This window comes from Glandiceps talaboti, chromosome 22, assembly GCF_964340395.1.
Source record: "Glandiceps talaboti chromosome 22, keGlaTala1.1, whole genome shotgun sequence".
In the NCBI taxonomy this organism is placed as follows: Eukaryota; Metazoa; Hemichordata; class Enteropneusta; family Spengelidae; genus Glandiceps; species Glandiceps talaboti.
The window spans coordinates 8,559,842-8,581,630 of NC_135570.1; the positions used below are offsets into that span (position 1 = coordinate 8,559,842).

A 21,789-nucleotide genomic window follows, 5' to 3' on the forward strand; every position below is an offset into this window, starting at 1 on the left:
TACTACTAGACTGTCATCAGTTGCTCAGTGCTGTGCTATATTTTTTTTAGATATTTGAATGTGAAATATGTTTTAAAATGTGCATGTAATTTACATACATCAAAAGCCCAATTATAGTGGCACAGCAGTTTAGTGCATGTCACTTTGACGTATTGAGGGGTTGGCAAATCAGTACCCTCTACCTTTGCAAAAGGTACCATTGGTTAAGACAACATACAATGTTTGAGGGCGCTATACGTATTAAGTTTAGAACATCTGCAGCTGCGTGAAGTCTGCAAACATTTAGCATGTGACCTGAAATAGGCAAATTTTATGGCAAACAAAATCGATATTTCTTGAAAAAAGTTATTTGTGAATATTTTCAAAACTCCTTTGTGATAAACCCTGGTACTCAAGGACTCTACTAGGAGGTACTCACAGCAGTGTTCCCCTTTAATGAGAAACAATATTTTTTGTTATGGGTCAAGTGATAGAAACTAGGTTCTCAGGTCAATCATCACATACTGGAAATATACATTCTGGTGCCCAAGTAGTATGTACAGTTGAGTATAGATGGTACAAAATGGTTCACAGCTCCCTTTCAAACCCTGGTTATTTGATAAGGTGTTATACAACCACTCACCTCTAACTCAGTAAATGTTACAACTTCAAGGCCATTCTTAGCTGCCTTCTCTTTACAATCATCTGTTACTTCTTCTAATGCAATGATACATTTCAAATTAGGTGTGTCACTGGCCCTGTCAATTACAGCTTCTACTTGTTTGATCTTTTCTACAACAACATACTGGATATCAGCTGTTGGATAAAAAAACAACCCAGAATTCATTCACATTAAAAAGACAGTCCATATATGTATGTGTTTCTAAGCTACCATTAGTTGTATGAAGAATTACATAAATAGGGAACATCAACCAGTGGCGGCCATACTTGATTTCTGATTGACTTGTAAACAAGATGGCGCCATGCATCCATGCCTTGACATACACGTAGTGTAAATATAAGTGATTCACCTCTCCCCCCCCCCATACCTCAGACTTAACTGCTACCAGAAATGATGGGTGAACTATAAACAGTGTTACATCAGTGATATTCTATTCCTACAGTTTTATCAAAATAAAGACATTGTACTGAATTCACTAGATCGGATTTTAATCAGATTGGTTAGAAGCTTGCCTTTGTAGTTCTCGACATTCTTACCTTGGTTCATGATATAAGAACATGCGTCAGGTCCAAGAGTATCATACAATGGTATAACCACCATGGAATACATGTTACAGGCTTGCTCTGTTATCACCCACTGCACAAATACAAAAGACTTAATTTAGTTGCTTATTTTGATATTGAAAGATACACACCATGCTATGACGTGATGGCTTTTTTGAAAAGAGTGAATTGTCATAACAACAAATAAATGAATTTTCATGCCTCCTTCAATTTCACTGAACTCTATATCTACATTTTCAACAAACTTCATTTAACATATGTGCCCCCAGATAGTCAATGTAAATACCTTTTATCCTGTACTGTTGGCTTATAAAACTTTGTTTGATAAAATGAATAATAAGAAGGGCACTGGGACTGGGCGTTATGCAGAATCTTCTCAAAAAACAAAACTTGTGCAAACAAAAGCATTGGGTCCTTGCCTGTATGAGGGCGCTAACACAGTAAGTTCTCAATGTAACTTTCATGTTTAATGATATTCTAAACATATGGCAGACATTCATAGTTACCCTCTGGTACATGGCATAAAGTTGTTCTCTGTACACAATGAAGTTGTTTTGTCAACATTTTCCTTACCTCTGGTCTATTTTTTGAATATATACCAAGGAATGATTGTTGTCCAGCTGGGCATCCTTTATTTAAAAGACCAGATCCTATTGCAGTGGCACGTTCTTTAACCTGTAATGAATGTCCAGTACAGTACGGCAATATTAGAAATGCACAAAACAAAAAGTGTGAGAGTGAATATTCAGGGGCTCTGGGTTTTCTACACATAGTCAAACCAATTCTTGGATGCGACAAATCCAAAATTTTCACTAGTGTCACGTCAGCATCATCATCATCATAGCATACACTATAACTAGGCTGAATAGATGTTGGTGAAAAATTGGGATTCACTTCTAAGAAATCTTTTGACTCTCTGAAGAAGTCTTCATAAGTAACACATTGTTTTGTTAAGCATGGTAAGCAGCTAATTCAATTAAAATCTGATGTAGTGAACTTCGTGTAATTTCTTTAACTCTATATTTATTGTCATTTGTTCTTTTTTTGTTCTGTGAGTGCCCGATACCTACATCTGACACAATACCATAGGAGTTCTCATGCCAAATCTCATAGTTATGTGTACCCAACCAAACTCGGTCTTACAATATAACACTTGATGTTTGAAATTGATACAAAGAGAACCACCAAACAATAACAATAACATCATTGTCGGTGCTCTGCGCTCAAGCATTGAGCATTCTGAGGTTATGCACCCATATATTTCAAGTATTACGCTTTTTCATTGTTTGAGTAAATCCACTCAGCACTCACGTTTTGTATGTGAACTCCTAAAGTATTGTGTCAGATGTAGATAAATAATCACGCCAAGTTCACAGAATCAGATTTTAAGCAGATTGGGTAAGCAGCCTCAAAATAGACTATTTCTGTTCCCTACTTATTTTCCAAGGCTTCCCTACCAGTGTTTTTGTGGAGAGTAGTAAATATAAACTTATTCTACCCCCAGTTCCCTAGTAATTTTTTCAAGGTTCCCGATACGTTACAGTTTACAGTGATTGTCTTTGTAAGTAAGTAAAATCCACATCTAAATCAGTTCCCCTGCCATTTTGAGTCCCCTGACATTCTTTTTGTTAATTTGGGTGGTAGGTTGGTAATCTCGATACTGGTTCATCACTTATGGTAAAATGTCTTTAACAAATTATCGAATTTACAAATGCCTTTAAATACTGAGTTCCAAATCTGAGGAAAAAACACTGATCATCAGCTAAAGGCAATATTGAAAGGACTTACAGTCTTGTAATTTATCCAATGGTAAGGCTGGCCTGGTCCTGGTCTGTATCCTAAACAAGGGCCATTGTCTGAAAAATAAGCACATATTCATCTAACTATTACACATGTCAAGACACATTCAGTTTTTTTAGTTAAAATTAGCTACATACCTGCTTCATTGCAAGTAGTGCATTTTATCTCTATTTTATCCACATACAAAGATCTCATGCCATTTTTCATTTCAAGTCTAATTATATTTTTCACACTAAATCATTCTATTTCAGATTCAATTCACAAATTATGATACATGCTATTTATCAAAAAAATCAATCAAATTTTACAAAAAAAAAATATTAATTCAAACATGAACAATAGATGTGTGTGATCAAAACACTCACATATTACTAAAATTTAACAGAAAATTTCATATCAAACATTAACAATACATGTTTTCCATTAAAAACACTCATTTAAAAAAAAATTCTATTCAAAGAAAGATAAATATTTTTTATCAACACAGAAAAAATATGACATGTATTAGAATTGACATGATTTTTAATACTATTTATAGTGTGAAAGATAAACTAACTTTTTTTCTGAACAAACTATGAACAAAACAAAATTCAGAATTCACTTCTAAACATTTTTTTTTTTCAATTGTACTAATTTGTAGTTATGAACCTAAACTGACAAATTCGCCATTCTGTACAAAGATGTACATTCCCAGTGTTTTTGTTATGGGCAGTAAGCAAGTAAAAAATCTACTGGAGTTTCCCCAGGCATTTTACTGGGCTTCCCCCACTAAAGCTATGGTAACATGGTATGGAAAACAGAGTTTTACCAGATTTCTCTCCTCTGTTACCAGTGTCCCTCACCAAAATTATGGTACAACACATTGAAATCTACACAAATTTTGCCAGATTTCATCCTCTGTTACCAGGGTTAGCTACCAAAATTACCATACAAGGTATTGAAATCTATACAAATTTTACCACATTTCTTTCCTCCGTTACCGGGGTTCCCAGACCTTAGCAATTCTCAGTTTTCTTTAATCATTGTATTACTCATATTTAGTTTATGGTTGACAGGAGGTCAGCAAAAGCAAATCGTTCATTCTGTGTAATACGAACTATGAGTTCATGTTTGAACATTCATTCTTGTAAAGAAAATTACAAATACAGTTTTTAAAATTTCTAAACAAATTTTGGGAGTAAACATATTCCAATAACAAGAGGTGAAAGGTAATGTGGCAACTCCACAACAACTGTAGCCTTGAATATAGGCAATTTAATAGATTTTGAATTTTTGATTGCGATGTGGAAATAACAAATCCAAAGTCCCCATTCCCATGCCATCCAGGGTACAACAACTGGCATTATGACTGTGCATTCCTCTTTAACTACTTCATCGCTATGGCAACTAGGGTCATAACACCCTATTTTGACTAATACATTACATAACTTGGTTGTATATTTGATCATCAACCCCAATGCCCCAAGGCCAGTCAGTATGTATTATTTGGCAACAGATATTACCAAGTACATATTGCATTTGTAAATACCATTGAGCCATTTTTTTTTTCCCCCAGAGCTTGATTTCATCTGGGATAATTTTTACCTTATCTAGACTGAAATAAGACTAAGTATCTCAAAACTAAACAGAGATGTTGGTGTTTTCCTGAAAAAAAAAGTTACATTATTTTTCACAAACTGAAAGGAAAGACAAGGGTCACCGAGCTAGTCTATAGTCTAATAATTTACAATATCAGGGGAAAAAAATGTGTTTCCGACAACATGGCCTCAGAAAATAGGATAGGTATATGTATAGGTCAGGATTTATTTTATTGTATTTTATCTTTTTGATTGTTTTATTTTTGAGAAATATTGCTTAGACCCAAAAATAAACAAAATGTTGGTCAGAATACCCCTTCCTATGATATTTAGATGAAATATTGCTGTGAAAGAAAACAGATATGCATGAAGGTCAGAAGACAAAGAATTCTCATTTTTATGTTTTGAGTGTTTAAAAAATGTTTAGTCTGTCTGGTTATCGGAAACACACAATTTTTTTCATTTGGCCTAATTCCAAAATGGTTGTCAGTGTAAGCTTATGCTTGATACATTACGGAGAATGAAAGATTGGAAGTTTACCTGACACGTGTATTCCCCTTTGAAAGCCTTCATACAATGTAGTGACATCATCAAAGTAGATACTTTTTATTTCACCATCTTTGCATTTTGGGCTACAATGCACATGGTCTGTGCCCTGGAATAAATAAATAAATATTTCAAATTGTCGTAAATATCAAACCAAATCGTGTTATGATGGTCAAGTAGTTACAGTGGTTGATTTATAATCTGTACCTTTTTATTTGTGTGGAGCCCCAGGCGTGCTAGTCAAAATAGATATGTTGACTTGAGTAAGTTATGGAGTGATTGCTGCAAGGTTAATGATTCGCACCCCAATAAATTATACTTAACAAGCAAAACATACAGGAAGTACGTTTCAGACTAACTGTCACATTTATTTCAACTTGAAAATAGTTGTACAATTCACTTTCAGCACTTAGGTATGTCGGGTAATATACCCATGTGACTTATCTACATGCCTAAAGGGGTTACCATGTAGCCAACTTCCAATGTTGTCCCTGTCAACTCCACGATATCATTATTGTAGGAAATATCAGCAAACAACCAAACAACAACAACAACTGTTACACTAAATACTTGGCATAGTATAATACACGCTACAAGCTGCGATTAGTTAAAACATCAACACCAGATCAGGAATTTTGCTAAGCAAATCAGTTGTCTGGCAGAAGTGTGGTCTGTAAGGTACATGTATGTTGTGACAGGGCACCCTCACACATCTATCAACCCCTCTCACATCAAGAGAGAGAAGGCCGGTGAGGGTGGAGAAACACAATGTATCTTAGTCCGAACAGAGGTGTTGAAAAGGTTGATTCGGAACAAAAGAAAAATCCTATTAACGGTATTTTTTATAAAATGACTTTCAAGAACCCAAAGTTTATGAAAACACATTTATTTCCTGGAGTGGCTTTTGATATTAAACTTGAAAAAAAAAATTAAGATTCTGTGAAACTGTGATGAAAATGGATTCACATTATATACCATTTTGGGCTAAAATGGATGCACTTTTCAAATAAATTTTAGATTTGTCTTTAGCTACATGTAATAGTCATTAATTTACCATTTCTTGTAAGTACTGAACCACAGGCAAAAGCCAGTCAGCAATGTACATGTAAATCACAAAAGTTAAATCAGCTAATTCTATCCATCTTTATTGCATGCATGACCCTTTGGTAAATTAACAATTTCATTTGACAGCTGTCAGCATATGTAAGAATTAAATTCAATTGAAAATACCACACAATCATGACAGCCCTCGTTGTCATCAGCATTCACAATGCATGACTATAGGTACAGCTTTGTCTGTCTTTTATACGGTAGATATTATGATTTTTACATGCTGTAATAACAGGCCTTGGCTTAAATATAAAGGGACAGTCTGTAACTATGTATTTCATTTAGATATTATACTTGTTGGTGTAATTCTGCCTCGCATAATACTACCGGTACTTTTAAACCCAGTTTTAATTTGTCATGTAAGATTAACTAAAACTAAATAACTTAGAAGACAAAACATTAATGTTTATTATCTCAAAATCAAAGCTCGACTTGTCAGAGTAATTTAGTCTGGAATAATGACACTTGTACACCATTGAACTTTACTATGGAAGAAAAAACTAAATCTACATAATTTTGTAGTCACAGAAAATACTTAGTGATTTGCGAAAATGGGATTCGCTGCCAAGAAATTTTCACTTCTAGTCAAAATATTCATATACGTATATACTGATTTATTTTTTAAAATTGTTTTTGAGCATGATACAATGTTTACTTTCTGAAACTGTGCTTTGCTAATTCACATTCTGAAACTATCGGTAAGAAATTTCAAGTTATTGATGTACCTATGGTGTACCGACCTTCATGAGAGTTTAGTACTAGCAGTGTGTCCTTTAACGATAGCAAAATTTTGTTGTTGCGAGTCAAAATGAGAAAAACTGGCATTTCTTGTGAGTCACCACATACATAGTAAGAGATAGGGGAACCCCAAATTTTGGTGTGACACTAGAAATTGTGTGCGTCAGTGGCACATCAAATTGGCATAGAGAGCACACTGTTTAGTAGTGTTCCTTGATGTTGTAGAACTGGAATTTCAGGGACTTGAGATAAAACATGTGATATAGACAATTTATAACAGTAGCTGAGAACCAGTTGTTATATCCAGTTTGTGCATACTTTGAATAGAGTTGTGTGTCTTCATCACTACTTCAGTTATTCTGTCTATGTCTTAGTGCCAGACTGCTATTGTGTCACTCAGTGGGGATGAGTGGTGAGCTTTGATAAGGATTTCATATCCAATTCTTTTTTTTTCTTTTTTAACTTCAGAATTGACCATATCCAATTCATTCTAATATTGCCTCGCTTGTAAAAAAAAATGTGTGTCCCAGTAAAGTGCTCATACTATGTAGTGAACCGAATGTGGGGGTATTTAAGTGATGCACACGCTGACCAGAAACAATTCTGTTCTTTTTTCTGGCCTAATACATGTGCACTGTTTTCCTACGTCATTCTACCAGTTGCGTTTTACTCATTTGCATGAACAGCTTTTGGTTCATGACTTCTGATTCCTCTGGACATGGAGAAGGATTCAAAACTGAGAACAGCCTCTAGGCTGGGGAAATCTGAGACAGTGTAATTTACAAAGGATAGCTTAAAACATGTACATACCGGTAATTCTATTGACTGACGGTTCAAATCATAGGGAGGTTTGACAGGTGTTGGTCTTGTGGCCAAATAGTACGTTGCTGCTATGGCAACAGTTCCTATAGCAGCAGCTTGACCAATGCTGATATCAAAATCTTCTATTCTCTTCACCAAATCATTCATATTTGAAACCTATGGAAAGACAAAAAAGGCCTTTTTAGTTATGTTATCGACCTAACTTCCAGACCCTGTGTTAATATCATGGTGAATAATATGATAGAAGTACACCCGCATTACATAAGAAAATGTCAGTGCTGTTGATTTGATGTATGAATAAAAACATGAAATGTTTATGATCTGCTACCATTACCTCACTGACGAAGTACTTTTCAACATTCTCTAGAGGTTTTTTGAACAGGATAATTCTAAAATGATTAACCTGTTCTGTCAACATTGCATTGAAACAATGCAACTGAGGTACCAGGTGACACTACTTACAAACTGTTAACAAAACAAACAGGGCTCATTTGTAATTTACAATTATACTAGAAAATAACCTGTGTTTCCCCATGGGGTATAGATACAATGTTTGTTAGGTAAAACATTGTGTTTGCAGTTTCTCAGAGAATTTGCTTATAGCAATACTGTATAGCCACACCTGCTCTTTTTGTTTCCTTGTCTGTCCACTGAAGGATCAATAGCACCCAAAAGTAAAGTTGACACATGTGCATGTATACAGCCTAGTAATTACTGGCATTTGCATGTGATAATAGTCCAATGGCAATGCAGGTGATAGTTTGTAAATACCAGCAGGTGACATTTTATTTAAATGTACTGGCATTTAACACCTGAAAATTCAACTTGAGCTGTATTTGAATTTTAAGGACAATTTTGAAGCCCACTTGCATATGATTACTTTCATGATAATAATAGGGATCTTTTTGTTTGCATTAATATGAACATTGTCATTCAATTCCACAAAATTGATGATTATATTTATTGAACAGATAAACATGGCATTTGTGACAATGAATGTTGATATGAATTAAAGTTTGATATTTATTATTTCACTTTGTTCCTAAGTTTTAAATTCAGGAGCAAATCGATCCTAAAAAATCTTAGATTATATTAGATTAGAATACCCCTTCTATCACACTACCATTAAAATTATATGGTACAATGATGCATTAAAATAACAGTGACAACCAACTACAATAACAGTCCAAAGGAGATTACTTTACCAAGGATGTGAATTTCACATACACAAGGAGATGTCTCATAATAAGCTCTCACCTATACATGGGGGTACTTAGCCAGCCATCTTCAATTTTGATTTGATCAAATTGATGTGAGAGAGACATGATCACCATGATTGCTACTGATTGGGAGGAGGCACCTCCAAAGGTGAAAACTTTTTTGAAAATAAGACCATATAGGAGGCCATTTAGAGGCATAAAATATCAAACCATAGACATAACTTAAACTCTTACTAAGTTACTGTATACAATATGCTTGAATATGGTATCAAAATACCAGAATTGAGAGACAATTATACTGTGCAGTACACATTATCTGGCTATGAAGATTAATTTGTTGTGACAAAGCTGAAACATATTTTGTGGATTTCACCTGAAGTTTAATTTGGTTCAAAAAATCACACAATAAAGAGCAAACATTTCACGTATCCCTTTCAGGCTATCAGAATTTTGATGGCCCAATGACTTCTCAGCCCCCTTCCCATAGTTGTACATTTTGTTCATTCCTTTTAATTGTACACAAATTGATGGATATGCAATAGCTTAGTTAAATCTCAATTAACTCTTGTATGCATCAATCACAGAGCCAAGTAAACCACCGCATAAGATACTACATAATTTGGAATTGACTCAAATGTATATGGTCACATGTATTATTCAGAAAATATAAAGAAATCCCCTTAAATAATTTTGAGACAAATTTTGTGTAGTAGTCCAACAGCCATTTTACTGACATGTGAAGTCTGCATGAGGATATACTGCCCATCAAAAAAAAAATGAAAAAATATGGGTATTGGGCCCTGTCAAACAGCTTTTAATTTTTTTCAGACCTTAGTAATAGCTATACAAAATATGGAAGTTGTGTAAATTGAAAAAAAAAACCCAGTGAGATTCAAGGCAAAACAGGGGGTGGGGTTGGGAAGGTAAATTTAAAGTTACAAAAGCTTCAAATTTCAAGGCAATGATATTGAGTTACCTTGTATGGTCATACATACAGGTAAGCATAACAGTTTCAAGGTTGGGTTGCATGGGATCATGAAAACCATGGAATTAATTAAATTCAAATTTAGTAATTACATGTACACTTTTTGAAACTATTTCAATACATGTATATTACTTGCATGCAATACTACAGTATGACCACTAACTTGTACCTCCATGCTTGACTATTTGGAAATTTGACTGTAGGATACTGCTAGTATAGCCTTGAGACTTGGTTCTCTGACTGGACACACTGGCTTGTCAGTATACTTGACTATCTGACCCGACACACATGTAATGGCTTGATGGACAAGCCATTTTCTAAGTCTCTGTGGTACTACTAGTAAGGTAGTAATACCATGCTTGTCCATGTGCATTCATGCCCCCATGTTGAAGTCTTGAGCCCAATTTTTGTTCTTGACTCATGACAAAATTGCAATGGAAAGTGAATTAAATCTTTCTCTATACACTACATACCTTTGACTTGGGTAAACATGTAAATCTTTTGGATACTTCTAATGTTGCTATAATTTCTCACAGCACTCACTTCTTTCTCAGTCAGAGCAGCACCCTGCAGAGTAAAACAGCAGGGACAAAGGTCACACACACATATTGACAAAACCACCTGTGACTGTACTATTACATAATCTTGAAGTAAGATCACAGGGAGCAGATGGCATTAGAGGGCATAGTATGTAAATATATGCACAAGATTTTTCTTACCATAGGGTAGACAGCAAATGGGATAGGAGTATGAAAACCCTTAATATGTGTACTCATTGAGAATTAGCCGATAGCAGCTTAAGACAGCATTGGGAACAAAATGCTGACCATTTATATCATCTTTATATTGCACATATATTAGAAGAAATCTTCACATATTAGCCTCCTGCTCCATGTGGTTACATTGGTATGATGGAACTTGTGAAATGTATTAAAGTTTTGAATAAAATTTGGCATCACCATATTTTCTGATAGTTTCACTTGCATATTCTACTGGAGTATCTTGGCAAGATATGCGTACAAAATTAAGAATTGTTGGCAGTCAAAACAGAGCAAGTGCAGTTTTTGTAAAAAAAAAAAAAAAAAAAAATCTCGCGGGTTCATTGACCCTGATAACAATGCATCGTCACGTCAAATCTCTTTCAAAAATCTGTAATGGGTTCAGTGCTGCTATGCACATGAGATAATTTTATCGATTTTAATTTTGCAATATAAACCGAAATTATACGCCTATTATTTGTGATTACATCACGGTGCATTGTGCGGAACCAAGGCAATATGCATGTCAATATTTAGCAGGACCTAGAGTCACAGACTTCTGACGTGACTGCTGCAGCATATCTGCCGAGTCAATTCGTGTATGATGTACTATTACTAGTAGAACAAAATATTTTCGGACCATTGACCACTCATCGTCAACACTATCAAGGAAACATAGTACTGGTGACAATGTGTTGTACATATTCTTTAAAAAATGGCAAATTTGTGCAAAATCTGCAAAGTTACTAACGACTACGTACGTGCTGTCGTCTGCACACGCACACAAATTTCACTCTCACGAGTCTTATTCAAAGTGCAGTGCCCGGACAGAAACAAGCCGAATTACTTGCAACAAACATAGCACTGCCCTTTTTTGGTGGGTTAAATATTATCTTGCAGTGTGAGAGTAAGTGCCTTCATGTACGTACCTTAAACTACAGAAACGTTTGTTTATACGATTTTACTGGGTTCCGAGTAGCTTCGACGTTCGTTCCAGCTCAAGCTACTCACGTCTCAACAACGTGTTGGTCGGGATATACCATTCTTCTATGTGGACAATACAGCAACGTTCACCGTTAAATGCAAACATGTAGACGTAATTAAACCTTTTTTTTCGGGCGGATTAAATTTTTAATAACATCACAAACGTAATAAATCGTATTTTCTTCAATATTAATTCATTTTGATCCTTGAAGTTAGTTATTTGGCACAGTTACCGATTATTTCAAACACTAAAAAATAATGGTTTCGTCTGGACCCCATGAACTAATTTCACTTTTTATTGATGTTAGAGGGCGTGCACCTATATCCGTGATTCTGGTCAATGATATAAAGTTGTTCCTGTGAGTGGGGATTATCATGCATGTAATATTGTGTTTCAGTAAAACCATTTTGGATTATGAAAAACATACCAAAGTCGAATACGTTTTGAAAAAATAGCGCAAATATTGCGTTGCCGCACAACTTCATGTTCAGGGCAATGATAGATATATAATTTTTTGAAGATTTAAAGTTGTGACCAAAACAAAATGTTCATACCTAATTTCCATCATCATAATCCAGCCATCCTATGTTGGAAGTGTACAAGACAAGTATAGCAACATCCTAATCAAACTTTAAAGGGATGTGTCTACAAGGTTTTGTACTTCTTTATTTTTTAAAATCAATTTGGAACCAAGTCATACCAATGTAACAGGTTTATCTTTCTTGGTTGTCTTATTGTAATATTGTAAAAGCCAGCTACATTCAGTTTATATGGGTAGGTGATGAAACAGCTGTCTTACAATATATTACATAATCCAGTCATAAACCAAACTGGCCATGCTACAGGCTTTACCACCAGAGGAAATAGTAAAGTAAACATTATAGTTAATTAACAATGTACTGTTCTCACTGTGTCAGCTATTAATGAGGACAAATCTACACATTCTCAACAAAGTTAAGCTCAATCTACTGGGTAATTTCAGAGTTGAAGATTTTTGAGGAAAAGCAATGACAAAGAATAACACTTCTAGAAACATCTCACCAAGATTCAAACTCATTCACTTTCATTTTTTGAGATATAAGTTTTTGACCAAAATTCACATTTTTACACCTTAATTCCATATCACTCATGGAATCATGGTATGCTTAACATATCGTCGTCCATACATCCCTAAATGCATTTCCATTAAATTTCAGCCCAATCTGCTCAGTGGTTTTGGAATTATAGATTTTTAACCAAAAAGACACATTTTCAGCCCTAATTTGCATATCACTGATGGAATCATCATGTCATGAACAAATCTTACTTTACACCCCCTAAAGAATCTTCCCACCAAATTTCGCACCAATCTGCCCAGTAGTTTCTGAGTTTAAGTTTTTTGACCAAAAATCACATTTTTTGACCCAAATCACACACCTGTGATGCGATCATTTTGATTTGAACAATTTCCCAACTAGACACCCAAGGTAATGGCCCCACCAAATATCATGGCAATCGGTCCAGCAGTTTTTGACTTTAAGTTGTTTACACACACACATACACACACACACACAGACAGACAGACAGACAGACACTTTGCCATGCCTATAGCACTACTGAACCTTATCAGTTCAGTTGTGCTAAAAAAACGATTTGTTTTAGGAATCTCAAAGACAGAGTTGAGCCTGTCCCAATTTTACCAAGTTTCCAACATGTAAAAAACACACAGAAACACAAAATGAAATATAAGCTTAGATGAAGTTAGCCTATCTGTAAGCTTAGACTTGGAGGACTTACCGCCTCCTACTACACTATTTCCGCTACATTTTAACTAACATTTTTAATTTTTGCTCATCTTTCCAATGAGCGAAAATTTAAAAAAATCAAAATGTCAGATAGCATAGCGGAAATAGTGTAGTAGCGTTATCCCTTCAAGTCTACAGGTAGGCTACAGTTAGGATAGCTGAAATAGTGTAGTAGTGTTAGTTCTTCAAGACTACAGGTAGGCTACAGTTAGGATAGCTGAAATAGTGTAGTAGTGTTAGTGGCATACCTTACAGCCTATCACAAAAACATTCTTTAATTATTTTAAACATCTTGTTTTATCCTCCAAAGAAGAATACGTTGCAAAAAATTACCTTTGGAGCAAGTGAAAACAAATTATTGCAACCTTTGAGTACAGACTTTGTTAGTCATTGTCCTTTGGGCCATATCAGGTTCATTCTCACTACCTATCATTAGTATCAGATTGAGTAATGACATTGCCATAGACTTGGTTACCCAGACTCACCGATTTTTGCCAGCCCCATGTCTGTAAGGTATGCCATAAAGGGATAGCCTCACACATCAATAAAAAAAATTCATAAATAGAGCACACTAGTGAGGGTGAGTAACACAATGACTCTTACTGTCTAGCCAACCCCCAGCAGAGACATTTGTGGAGAGCAACACCACATGTCTTACAGTGGTTTAGAAGTCTGATAGGGCTAAACAATGCAACATATCTTACAGTGGTTTAGAAGTCTGATAGGGCTGTCCAACACAACATATCGTACAGTGGCTTAGAAGTCTGAAAGGGCTGAATAACATGACACATCTTACAGTAGTTTAGAAGTCTGATGCAGCAGAACAACACAACGTATCTTACAGTATACTTTAAAAGGAATAGGTAAGAAAAGATACAAACATATTTGACGATGCTCATTATATCATACAAACTCTTTAATTACCTAATAAATATATCAGTTGACACAACCATATCTTTGAAGCAAGTCTTATACAAGTTTCTAATCTCAAAATTATGCTAGAAATAATAAAACCACCATCTATCATGGAGTGAACAAGACTGACTGTTTGCAGTCAAAAGCTCTCAGGCTATCAACAGCGCCCTCTATCATGAATGAACAAGACTGACTGTTTGCAGTCGAAAACTGTAAGCTTATCAAAAGTATACTGTGTGCACTGGTTAAAATTTTCGTACTCAACAATAACTTCTGTTTGGAAAGAAATAGCAAGCTCTTCCTAGTTGACCAGTAGTGGTTTCATCATCATCGTTACCATGACAACCTTAGTTCAGTAGTGCTAAAAATGGCAGAACATGTAGTTTACGAGTAAAGTTTTTGCCATGTACAAAATACACTACACGTACTTCAATAAGCAGAATTACTTTAGTTACAACGCAGCATAAATTTCTTTCTAGAAAGCTCAATCTGCTGGTCCGGAGACTTGGCTTTCTCAAATGACATGTAAAGCCAGAGAGCCAATTAAGTCTCTTGGCTATCAATCTGCTCAAGACATCAACTTTTTATTTAACCAAAAAATATGACTTTTTCCTTTACAGCTTCACACCTGTATATACACTTTCTTCTTGACATCCAACTGTTCTAACTCTAGTCACATAGCCTACCCAATCTGATCAAAATCCGATGTGGTGTACACATCACAATTTCTTTTTGGCTGTTACATTTACTTTTGTTCTTTGGTGAGCACTTGTAACATATATCTGATACAATACCATGGGTTTACCTGCACCACATGAGAGTGCTGAGTGAATTCACACAACCAATGAAAATGAGTAATATGCCGAATCATACAGATACAGTACTTCAGAGTGCTCTGTTCGAAAAGAACACAAGCACAGAACGCAGACAACAATGTTATCATTATTGTTTGGTCGTTCTCTTTCTTTCAATTTCAAACTTTGAGTGTTATATTGTAAGACAGATTCTGGTTGGCTACTCGTAAGTACGAAATTGGGTTTGGAAAAAACCATGGTATTGTGTCAAATGTATGTAACAAATGCTCACAAAAGAACAAACACCAGTAAACGTAACAGTCAAAAAAAGAAATCGTGATGTGTATACTACATCGAATGTTAATCAGATTGATAACTACCACGAATAAAAATTATTTAAAGCCATTTGTAAATAACTGGATGGTCAACAATTTGAACTTCTATTTTGACAACACATTTAAACCAAGAAGTAAGAAGTGCTTCTGAGTATGCAATGAGAAAGTAATACTTGCTGGGGGCCAATGACCTTTTCAAAAGAAGACACACATTAATGTGATTGGCCTTTCGTTTTATAATAGACTCTGCAGCTAGGCAGCCATGAAAAGTCCCATGCAGGAATCTCCTCACAAATAAATCTTCTACAGCTGTTTCTGGAGCACCTTCTTCCTCATGCAAATTAGCTGAAAGGAACAAACAAGAAGAGCTTGGTTGAAGTGGCATTGACAATTATGATAATAATATAAGTTTTCATTATGCTTTCCAACACTACACTAGGCCCTTTATAATTATAACTATATGGACCTGTAACATCACAACCAGATTCACAATTATACAGCTGAGTTGACTGGGCCATGGACTAGAATCTAAACATTGGCTTCCGAATCTGCCAAACATTTCAACAATTGGGGAAATCCTATTTCTTTGATACAAATCTAGCTAAACATCATGCAGATAAGTTAACAACGTGAATATCAGTAGCAATCTATCAGACATTGACCGACACTTGTAATTGACTCATGTTTGTTTATGTCCTATCTATATCTTCCAGTTTGAATATAAATCATGTGTGGACATGATAACGTCATCATTTTATATTAAACCCCAACTGCTCTTGCCGTCTTGGTAGTAATTTAAAATTCAAGACAGAAAGTTGGGCTAAAAAAAAGGATTTCCCTACTCTGTAAGAAACACTGTGGTAACCCTTTAAAAGCAGGCCAGTGATGGCGGAGTGACATACTGTATCTTACAGTCTACCTAGACAATGAACTAAATCTTCAGATTCAAAAGCCATCGAATATACTAACTGGGACACTATGGATAATGGTGATTCAAATTTTTCCTATAAAAGCAATCATTAGATATTACCGCACAAATATTGAAAGTGTAACATAGTCTTATTTTACCTGTATTAATTGAATTCCATGTTTTTCTGGATCCTATTCTGTATGGTGGGTTAGCTTGTTCATATGTGACAGGTTTATCTCCTTTGCCAACCTTAACATGTCCTGCTCGTTTTTTACAGCAAACTGCCGACACCTGCAAATACCTTGTTTCTTGTAAGAGTACTGGTTGATAAAGTCGAAGCAAAATATCCTGCAAGTAATTAGTAAGATATCCATAAAGTAATTGGCCGAGTCTAGTACCACCCCGGTGTAAGCAGCCGGTCCTCACTGGAGAGACTACTGCCACCGCGGTGGCACTAGCCATTCCTCACTGAAACGGCTAGTGCCACCACCCAAGATACCCCGGACCACGATATTTCTCGTCGCTGAACATTTCCCAACAAATAAATCATACAGAACTCTTCAAATGCTTCCATTTTACCTTAAAACACCAAATGGAAGGCTATTATTTAATTTCTCGCGCAGCGCACAACCAGTCTCTGTAGAGGTGGTGTCACAAGTGTCAGCGTATGCATGACATCGGTGCATGCCCGGCCGAATGGCTGCCGTTACGGTGACTTTTTGAGCGATTGTTCGCTGCACGAGAAATGAAATAATTAGTTTGCATTTGGTATTATAAGGTAGAATGGAAGCATTCGAGGAGTTCTGTGTGATTTATTTGTTGGGAAATGTTCAGCAACGAGAAATATCATGGGTGGTGGCACTAGCCGTTCCAGTGAGGATCGGCTACTGCCACCGCAGTGGTACTAGACACTCCGAAAGTAATTACAACTTTCCTCTACAAAGTTGTTCTGTGAGCTGAATGGAATACCACCAATTTTATCACCCATTGTAGGTTATGTAATACGAATATTACATTTGGTCACTTACCTACCATGAGCCATAGACAGGCCCCTCCACTGTCTATGCACGAGCATATTTAGTCCTGCTTGCATACGGAGTAATCCGGGACTCGATTCTGACAATTGTCCCTCCTACATTAGAGTCAAGTCAGCAATATAGACTCGTGCACCGCCTGTAAGCAGGGCTAGAGCATACTGAACACCACCAAGGCATACACACCATAAACAACTCGATTATCAAATTGGCTCCATATGGGTAGCGCTCGACGGGCATCAGAATCGAGTGCCGAATTACTCCGTATGCAAGCAGGCCTACAGCGACAGCGACAAATTCCACAAATTTCGCATAGAATCTGTTCCGTCGAATAGCAAAATAACCCCCGCTTTAGTATATACTATTATCTTGGAGGCAGTCTTGCGGACCGGACTCCACCTCGGTGTTAATATTATGGTGATAAGCTCAGTGACTGTGTTTAGTCCGTATATTAAATGTCCGACTGAAGCCATTTACTAAGAGAGGATTAATCTTACGGTGTAAGACATTAATTAATATAAAATCGAGGTAAATACTGTACCACAATCATAATTTTGCCACTAGTAATATACAGTAATGATGGGTAATGATGTATTCACCTTGCAAGCACGAACTCTCATGGACGCAGCCATTTTTTTTCTTTTGGTCCGCAAAGGATTATGGGTAATCAGGTTGCAGTAAAGTTCGATACTTCCGGGTTTAGTTCAGGACAGCGATCAAGTGAGCTGCATGCTGCTGAATATAACGGTAAGAAGTCTAATAGTGTGAGAAGGCTGCAGGAAAATTGACCCACCCCAGAAGAGTTTGTAAGAAGGCGAAGGAGCTACACAAAACAACAATGGGTGTTCAGATGTTTATAACATTAGTCTGTTTGACTTGTACAATATTTGCTGAAACTGACGATAGTAATGCAGAGACAACTTTTTCTCAGGCTAAAAGTTCGATGCCAATTTTGTTGTGGTGGACCGAAAAACTATTTCCGCATTTCGAGGGAGATACTGCAGTAGTTCACTGCAGTAATGGCGCCACCTGTTTGGCCACGAATAATAAGGAAAAATTACAGAATCCGTTAACCAGAGGAATAATATTTTATGGAACTGATTTCCGTGCATATGAAGCTCCATTACCCAGAAGGCCTCACCATGAATGGGCACTACTGCATGAAGAATCTCCCATGAATAATTATGTATTATCACATAAACCTGTAATACGCATGTTCAACTATACTTCTACATTTCGACGCGAGTCTGATTTTCCTCTCACTTCACTTCCTATCAACTCCTTAGATTATATCACAAAGCGGCGACCCATACCCTTGAAACGGAAAAACGAATTACGAAAAACAGAAAATTTAGCACCGGTGTTATACGTGCAATCACATTGTGATGTTGCATCAGATAGAGACCGTTATGTCAAAGAGCTTATGAAATATATCCAAATTGACTCGTATGGACAGTGTCTACATAATAAAGATTTACCTACAGAGGAACTTATAGACACACTTACCATGCACCACCCTGACTTTTTAACCTTCATATCACAGTACAAGTTCCATTTAGCTTTTGAAAATGCAATTTGCGATGACTATATGACAGAAAAATTGTTTCGTCCACTGCATGTCGGATCTGTTCCAATTTATTGGGGTTCATCAAAAGCACAAGACTGGATGCCAAACAAGAAGTCTGTTATAATGATGGAAGATTTTGAATCACCCGAGAAACTGGCCAACTTTATCACTGCATTAGATCAAAATGATGAAGAATATTTGGAGTTTTTGAAATTCAAAAATGAAGGACTTGAGAATGACTATTTAGCAGATCACGTGAACAAGAGAGGTTGGAGTGTTGATAACATAGGACAAAGGGATTTCATTTCTGGTTTTGAGTGCTATGTGTGTGAGAAGGTGAATGAACGACTTGATGCTGAGCGCAGACATGAAGATGATCCTTCAGTTGAATTACTGCCACCAAAGATGGCCTCCAATCGTCATATGGGATGTCCTGAACCAGACGTTTCCTATGGCGACAGAGATGATATGTCCATGTCTGATGAGTAAGTTTTATAATATGTAAGATACAACACATAATGCCACACAAATCAGCCCAAGTATTGGTTGGGGCTGAACAACACAATTCTTACAGTCTACACTATGCCCTCTTCAGGATAACCATGCATACTAGTCTAGTTACTATGCGTGTAGTAGTTTTCCTTTTCTACAATCTCTCTTTCTCCACATAGTCAAATCGACAAATTCTAATGAAAATCTAGCTAAACCTTCTGCAGGGAAAAGGGTAAACAGTGTATGTTAGAAGTAATCCATCACAGTATCCGTATTACATAACCTTGCAGTGGTTGTAATTGGTTATTTCATTCAGTTAACTACAAACTCAACCTCCAGTTTAAAAGTGATGTGGGGGCACGATAACATCATCACATTTATAGCAAAACTCCAATAGCATAAACTAACACTGTTGGTGGTAAAAAATGGAATGCTGTGCTAGAGAAATCCATTTTACTATATGGTGGATATAATCTAGTGCCATGACAGAGCGCCCTCACACATCAGTCAACCCCTCTCACGACCAGTGAGGGCAGGACGACATGATGTACCTTATAGTCTAAGAGATCATGATTATAGCACATATAGGGAGTAGACTAACCATATACATACTGCAAGGACTAATACATGTATCACATGTACTCAAAAGTAGTTCTGAACTTCTAAAGTGACCTTTTTATGTAAACATTGTGTACTATCGGTAGAAGAGTGAATATCAGCAGGGTTTATATTTCACTAAATTTAATTCTATTCTTGTAGATGTTGGTTTTCTAGGGTTTCAATTCTGCAGAATATTTTAAGAAGCAATAAACTGTATACTTATGTTTTACCAAATACTTTTTCACATTATTTTATACATTTATGGAAGTGTCAACTGTTGTATTGACACTTTTGACAACATTACGTTGACACCAAATGTACCCTGATTATTTTTTTTCATTTTCAGTACTCACATGTGGAGGGAAGACTTCTGGAGTTCTTTTGATCAAGCACTAACGCTACAGACCATGATAAGTGTTGGGGAACAAGACTCTTCAAAACTCTTTAAATACATGCGGCAAATGGACAAATATAAAAGACCATAATGTCTCACCTACATCTGTACATAGGAAGAATTAAATGATATTCCACCTTCATTGCAAGTTTATAGCTTTACTCAGTTGTGAAACATGATATGGGCACTTATCAGTATTATGTATATCAATCAAATGAATGAATGTGTGTGAGTGTGTGTGCATGTATGTATGTATGTATGTATGTATGTATGTATGTATGTATGTATGTATGTATGTATGTGTATGTATGAAAGTGTGTGTGTGTATGTATGAAAGTGTGTGTGTATGTATGTATGTATGTATGTATGTATGTATGTATGTATGTATGTATAGTATGTGTGTGTATGTATGTATGTATGTATGTATGTATGTATGTGTGTGTGTATGTATGTATGTGTGTATGTATGTATGTATATATGTATGTACGTACGTACGTACGTACGTACGTACGTACGTATGTAGTTTGCAATGTCAAAACTATGATTTTAGATATTCAAAGGGGACAATAAACACATCAAAATGAATTTCTTTTGTAAACTGAAATGTTTGTAGTAATAGTCAACCAGCATAGATAACATGTTAACAGACAGAATGAGTTTTAAAACTTTTAAACTAGGGAAGAACATATTATTTAAAGATGTCTGCAATTATATGACAATATTTCATGTTTGTCTAGAACACTAAGTGCGCCCTCAAGTGTCAGTTTGCTTGTTTTGTGATGTGGTAGTTATCAATTACATAGCTACTACAGGTGTCTTGTACATGATTCAAAGTACATATATGCAGTTTCACTTTTACTAATGATTGGATCTTGGTGGTCATTTAAAATTCAACACAGAAAATTGTGCTGACAATAAAGCGTTACTCTACGTCTCTAGGTATAGGAATTGAAAACCAACAATGAATCTCAGGGCTACTTTTAAAGGGGAACACCACTCCAGGAAATAAATGTGCTCTCATAAACTTTTCTACTGTATGGACGTATGCACACTAAACAGAACATAATGTTTTAATTCTTTATTTTGTCATAAACTTACCGTAGACCATGTTGTCACTTTAAATGTATGTCTACATTGCATTTTATCTTAGTGTATATTTTTACCTATTTTATGTGGTATTCTTGTAGCTTATCTTTTAT

The 21,789-nt window shown here is 35.9% G+C and overlaps 3 protein-coding genes across 4 annotated transcripts in view; 1 reads left to right on the forward strand and 2 right to left on the reverse strand.

Moving 5' to 3' along the window:
- The window catches only part of LOC144452186 (long-chain-fatty-acid--CoA ligase 5-like), a 34,192-nt gene extending 22,406 nt beyond the window's left edge, over positions 1-11,786 (reverse strand). For both annotated transcript variants that reach the window (XM_078143228.1, XM_078143229.1), the window contains exons 1-8: positions 11,710-11,786; positions 10,496-10,589; positions 7,806-7,973; positions 5,142-5,256; positions 3,013-3,080; positions 1,798-1,899; positions 1,198-1,297; positions 623-795 (exon numbers count right to left, since the gene is read on the reverse strand). In XM_078143228.1, coding sequence (XP_077999354.1) covers positions 623-795; positions 1,198-1,297; positions 1,798-1,899; positions 3,013-3,080; positions 5,142-5,256; positions 7,806-7,964 — 717 coding nt within the window. In that variant the 5' untranslated portion in view covers positions 7,965-7,973; positions 10,496-10,589; positions 11,710-11,786. The remainder of the gene's footprint in view (positions 1-622; positions 796-1,197; positions 1,298-1,797; positions 1,900-3,012; positions 3,081-5,141; positions 5,257-7,805; positions 7,974-10,495; positions 10,590-11,709) is intronic.
- A 3,689-nt stretch (positions 11,787-15,475) lies between these two features.
- LOC144452306 (small ribosomal subunit protein uS3m-like) lies at positions 15,476-18,177 on the reverse strand. The gene is made up of 3 exons (XM_078143375.1): positions 18,137-18,177; positions 16,662-16,851; positions 15,476-15,938 (listed from the first exon to the last, which is right to left on the reverse strand). Exons 1-3 carry the CDS (start codon positions 18,167-18,169, stop codon positions 15,655-15,657), a joined length of 507 nt encoding a protein of 168 aa, XP_077999501.1. The 5' UTR covers positions 18,170-18,177; the 3' UTR covers positions 15,476-15,654.
- A 198-nt stretch (positions 18,178-18,375) lies between these two features.
- LOC144452493 (GDP-fucose protein O-fucosyltransferase 4-like) lies at positions 18,376-20,681 on the forward strand. Its single transcript, XM_078143593.1, has 2 exons — positions 18,376-19,589; positions 20,543-20,681. Exons 1-2 carry the CDS (start codon positions 18,376-18,378, stop codon positions 20,679-20,681), a joined length of 1,353 nt encoding a protein of 450 aa, XP_077999719.1.
- Positions 20,682-21,789: the final 1,108 nt, after the last annotated feature.

Coding starts and splice junctions, on each gene's coding strand:
- LOC144452306 (XM_078143375.1), bottom strand. CDS start 18,169: ATGGCTGCGTCCATGAGAGTTCGTGCTTGCAAG. Junction 16,852..18,136: donor TGAGAGTTCGTGCTTGCAAG/GTGAATACATCA, acceptor AATTACTTGCAG/GATATTTTGCTTCGACTTTA. Junction 15,939..16,661: donor ATGGAATTCAATTAATACAG/GTAAAATAAGAC, acceptor TGTTCCTTTCAG/CTAATTTGCATGAGGAAGAA.
- LOC144452493 (XM_078143593.1), top strand. CDS start 18,376: ATGGGTGTTCAGATGTTTATAACATTAGTCTGTTTGACTTGTACAATA. Junction 19,590..20,542: donor GATATGTCCATGTCTGATGA/GTAAGTTTTATA, acceptor TTTCATTTTCAG/TACTCACATGTGGAGGGAAG.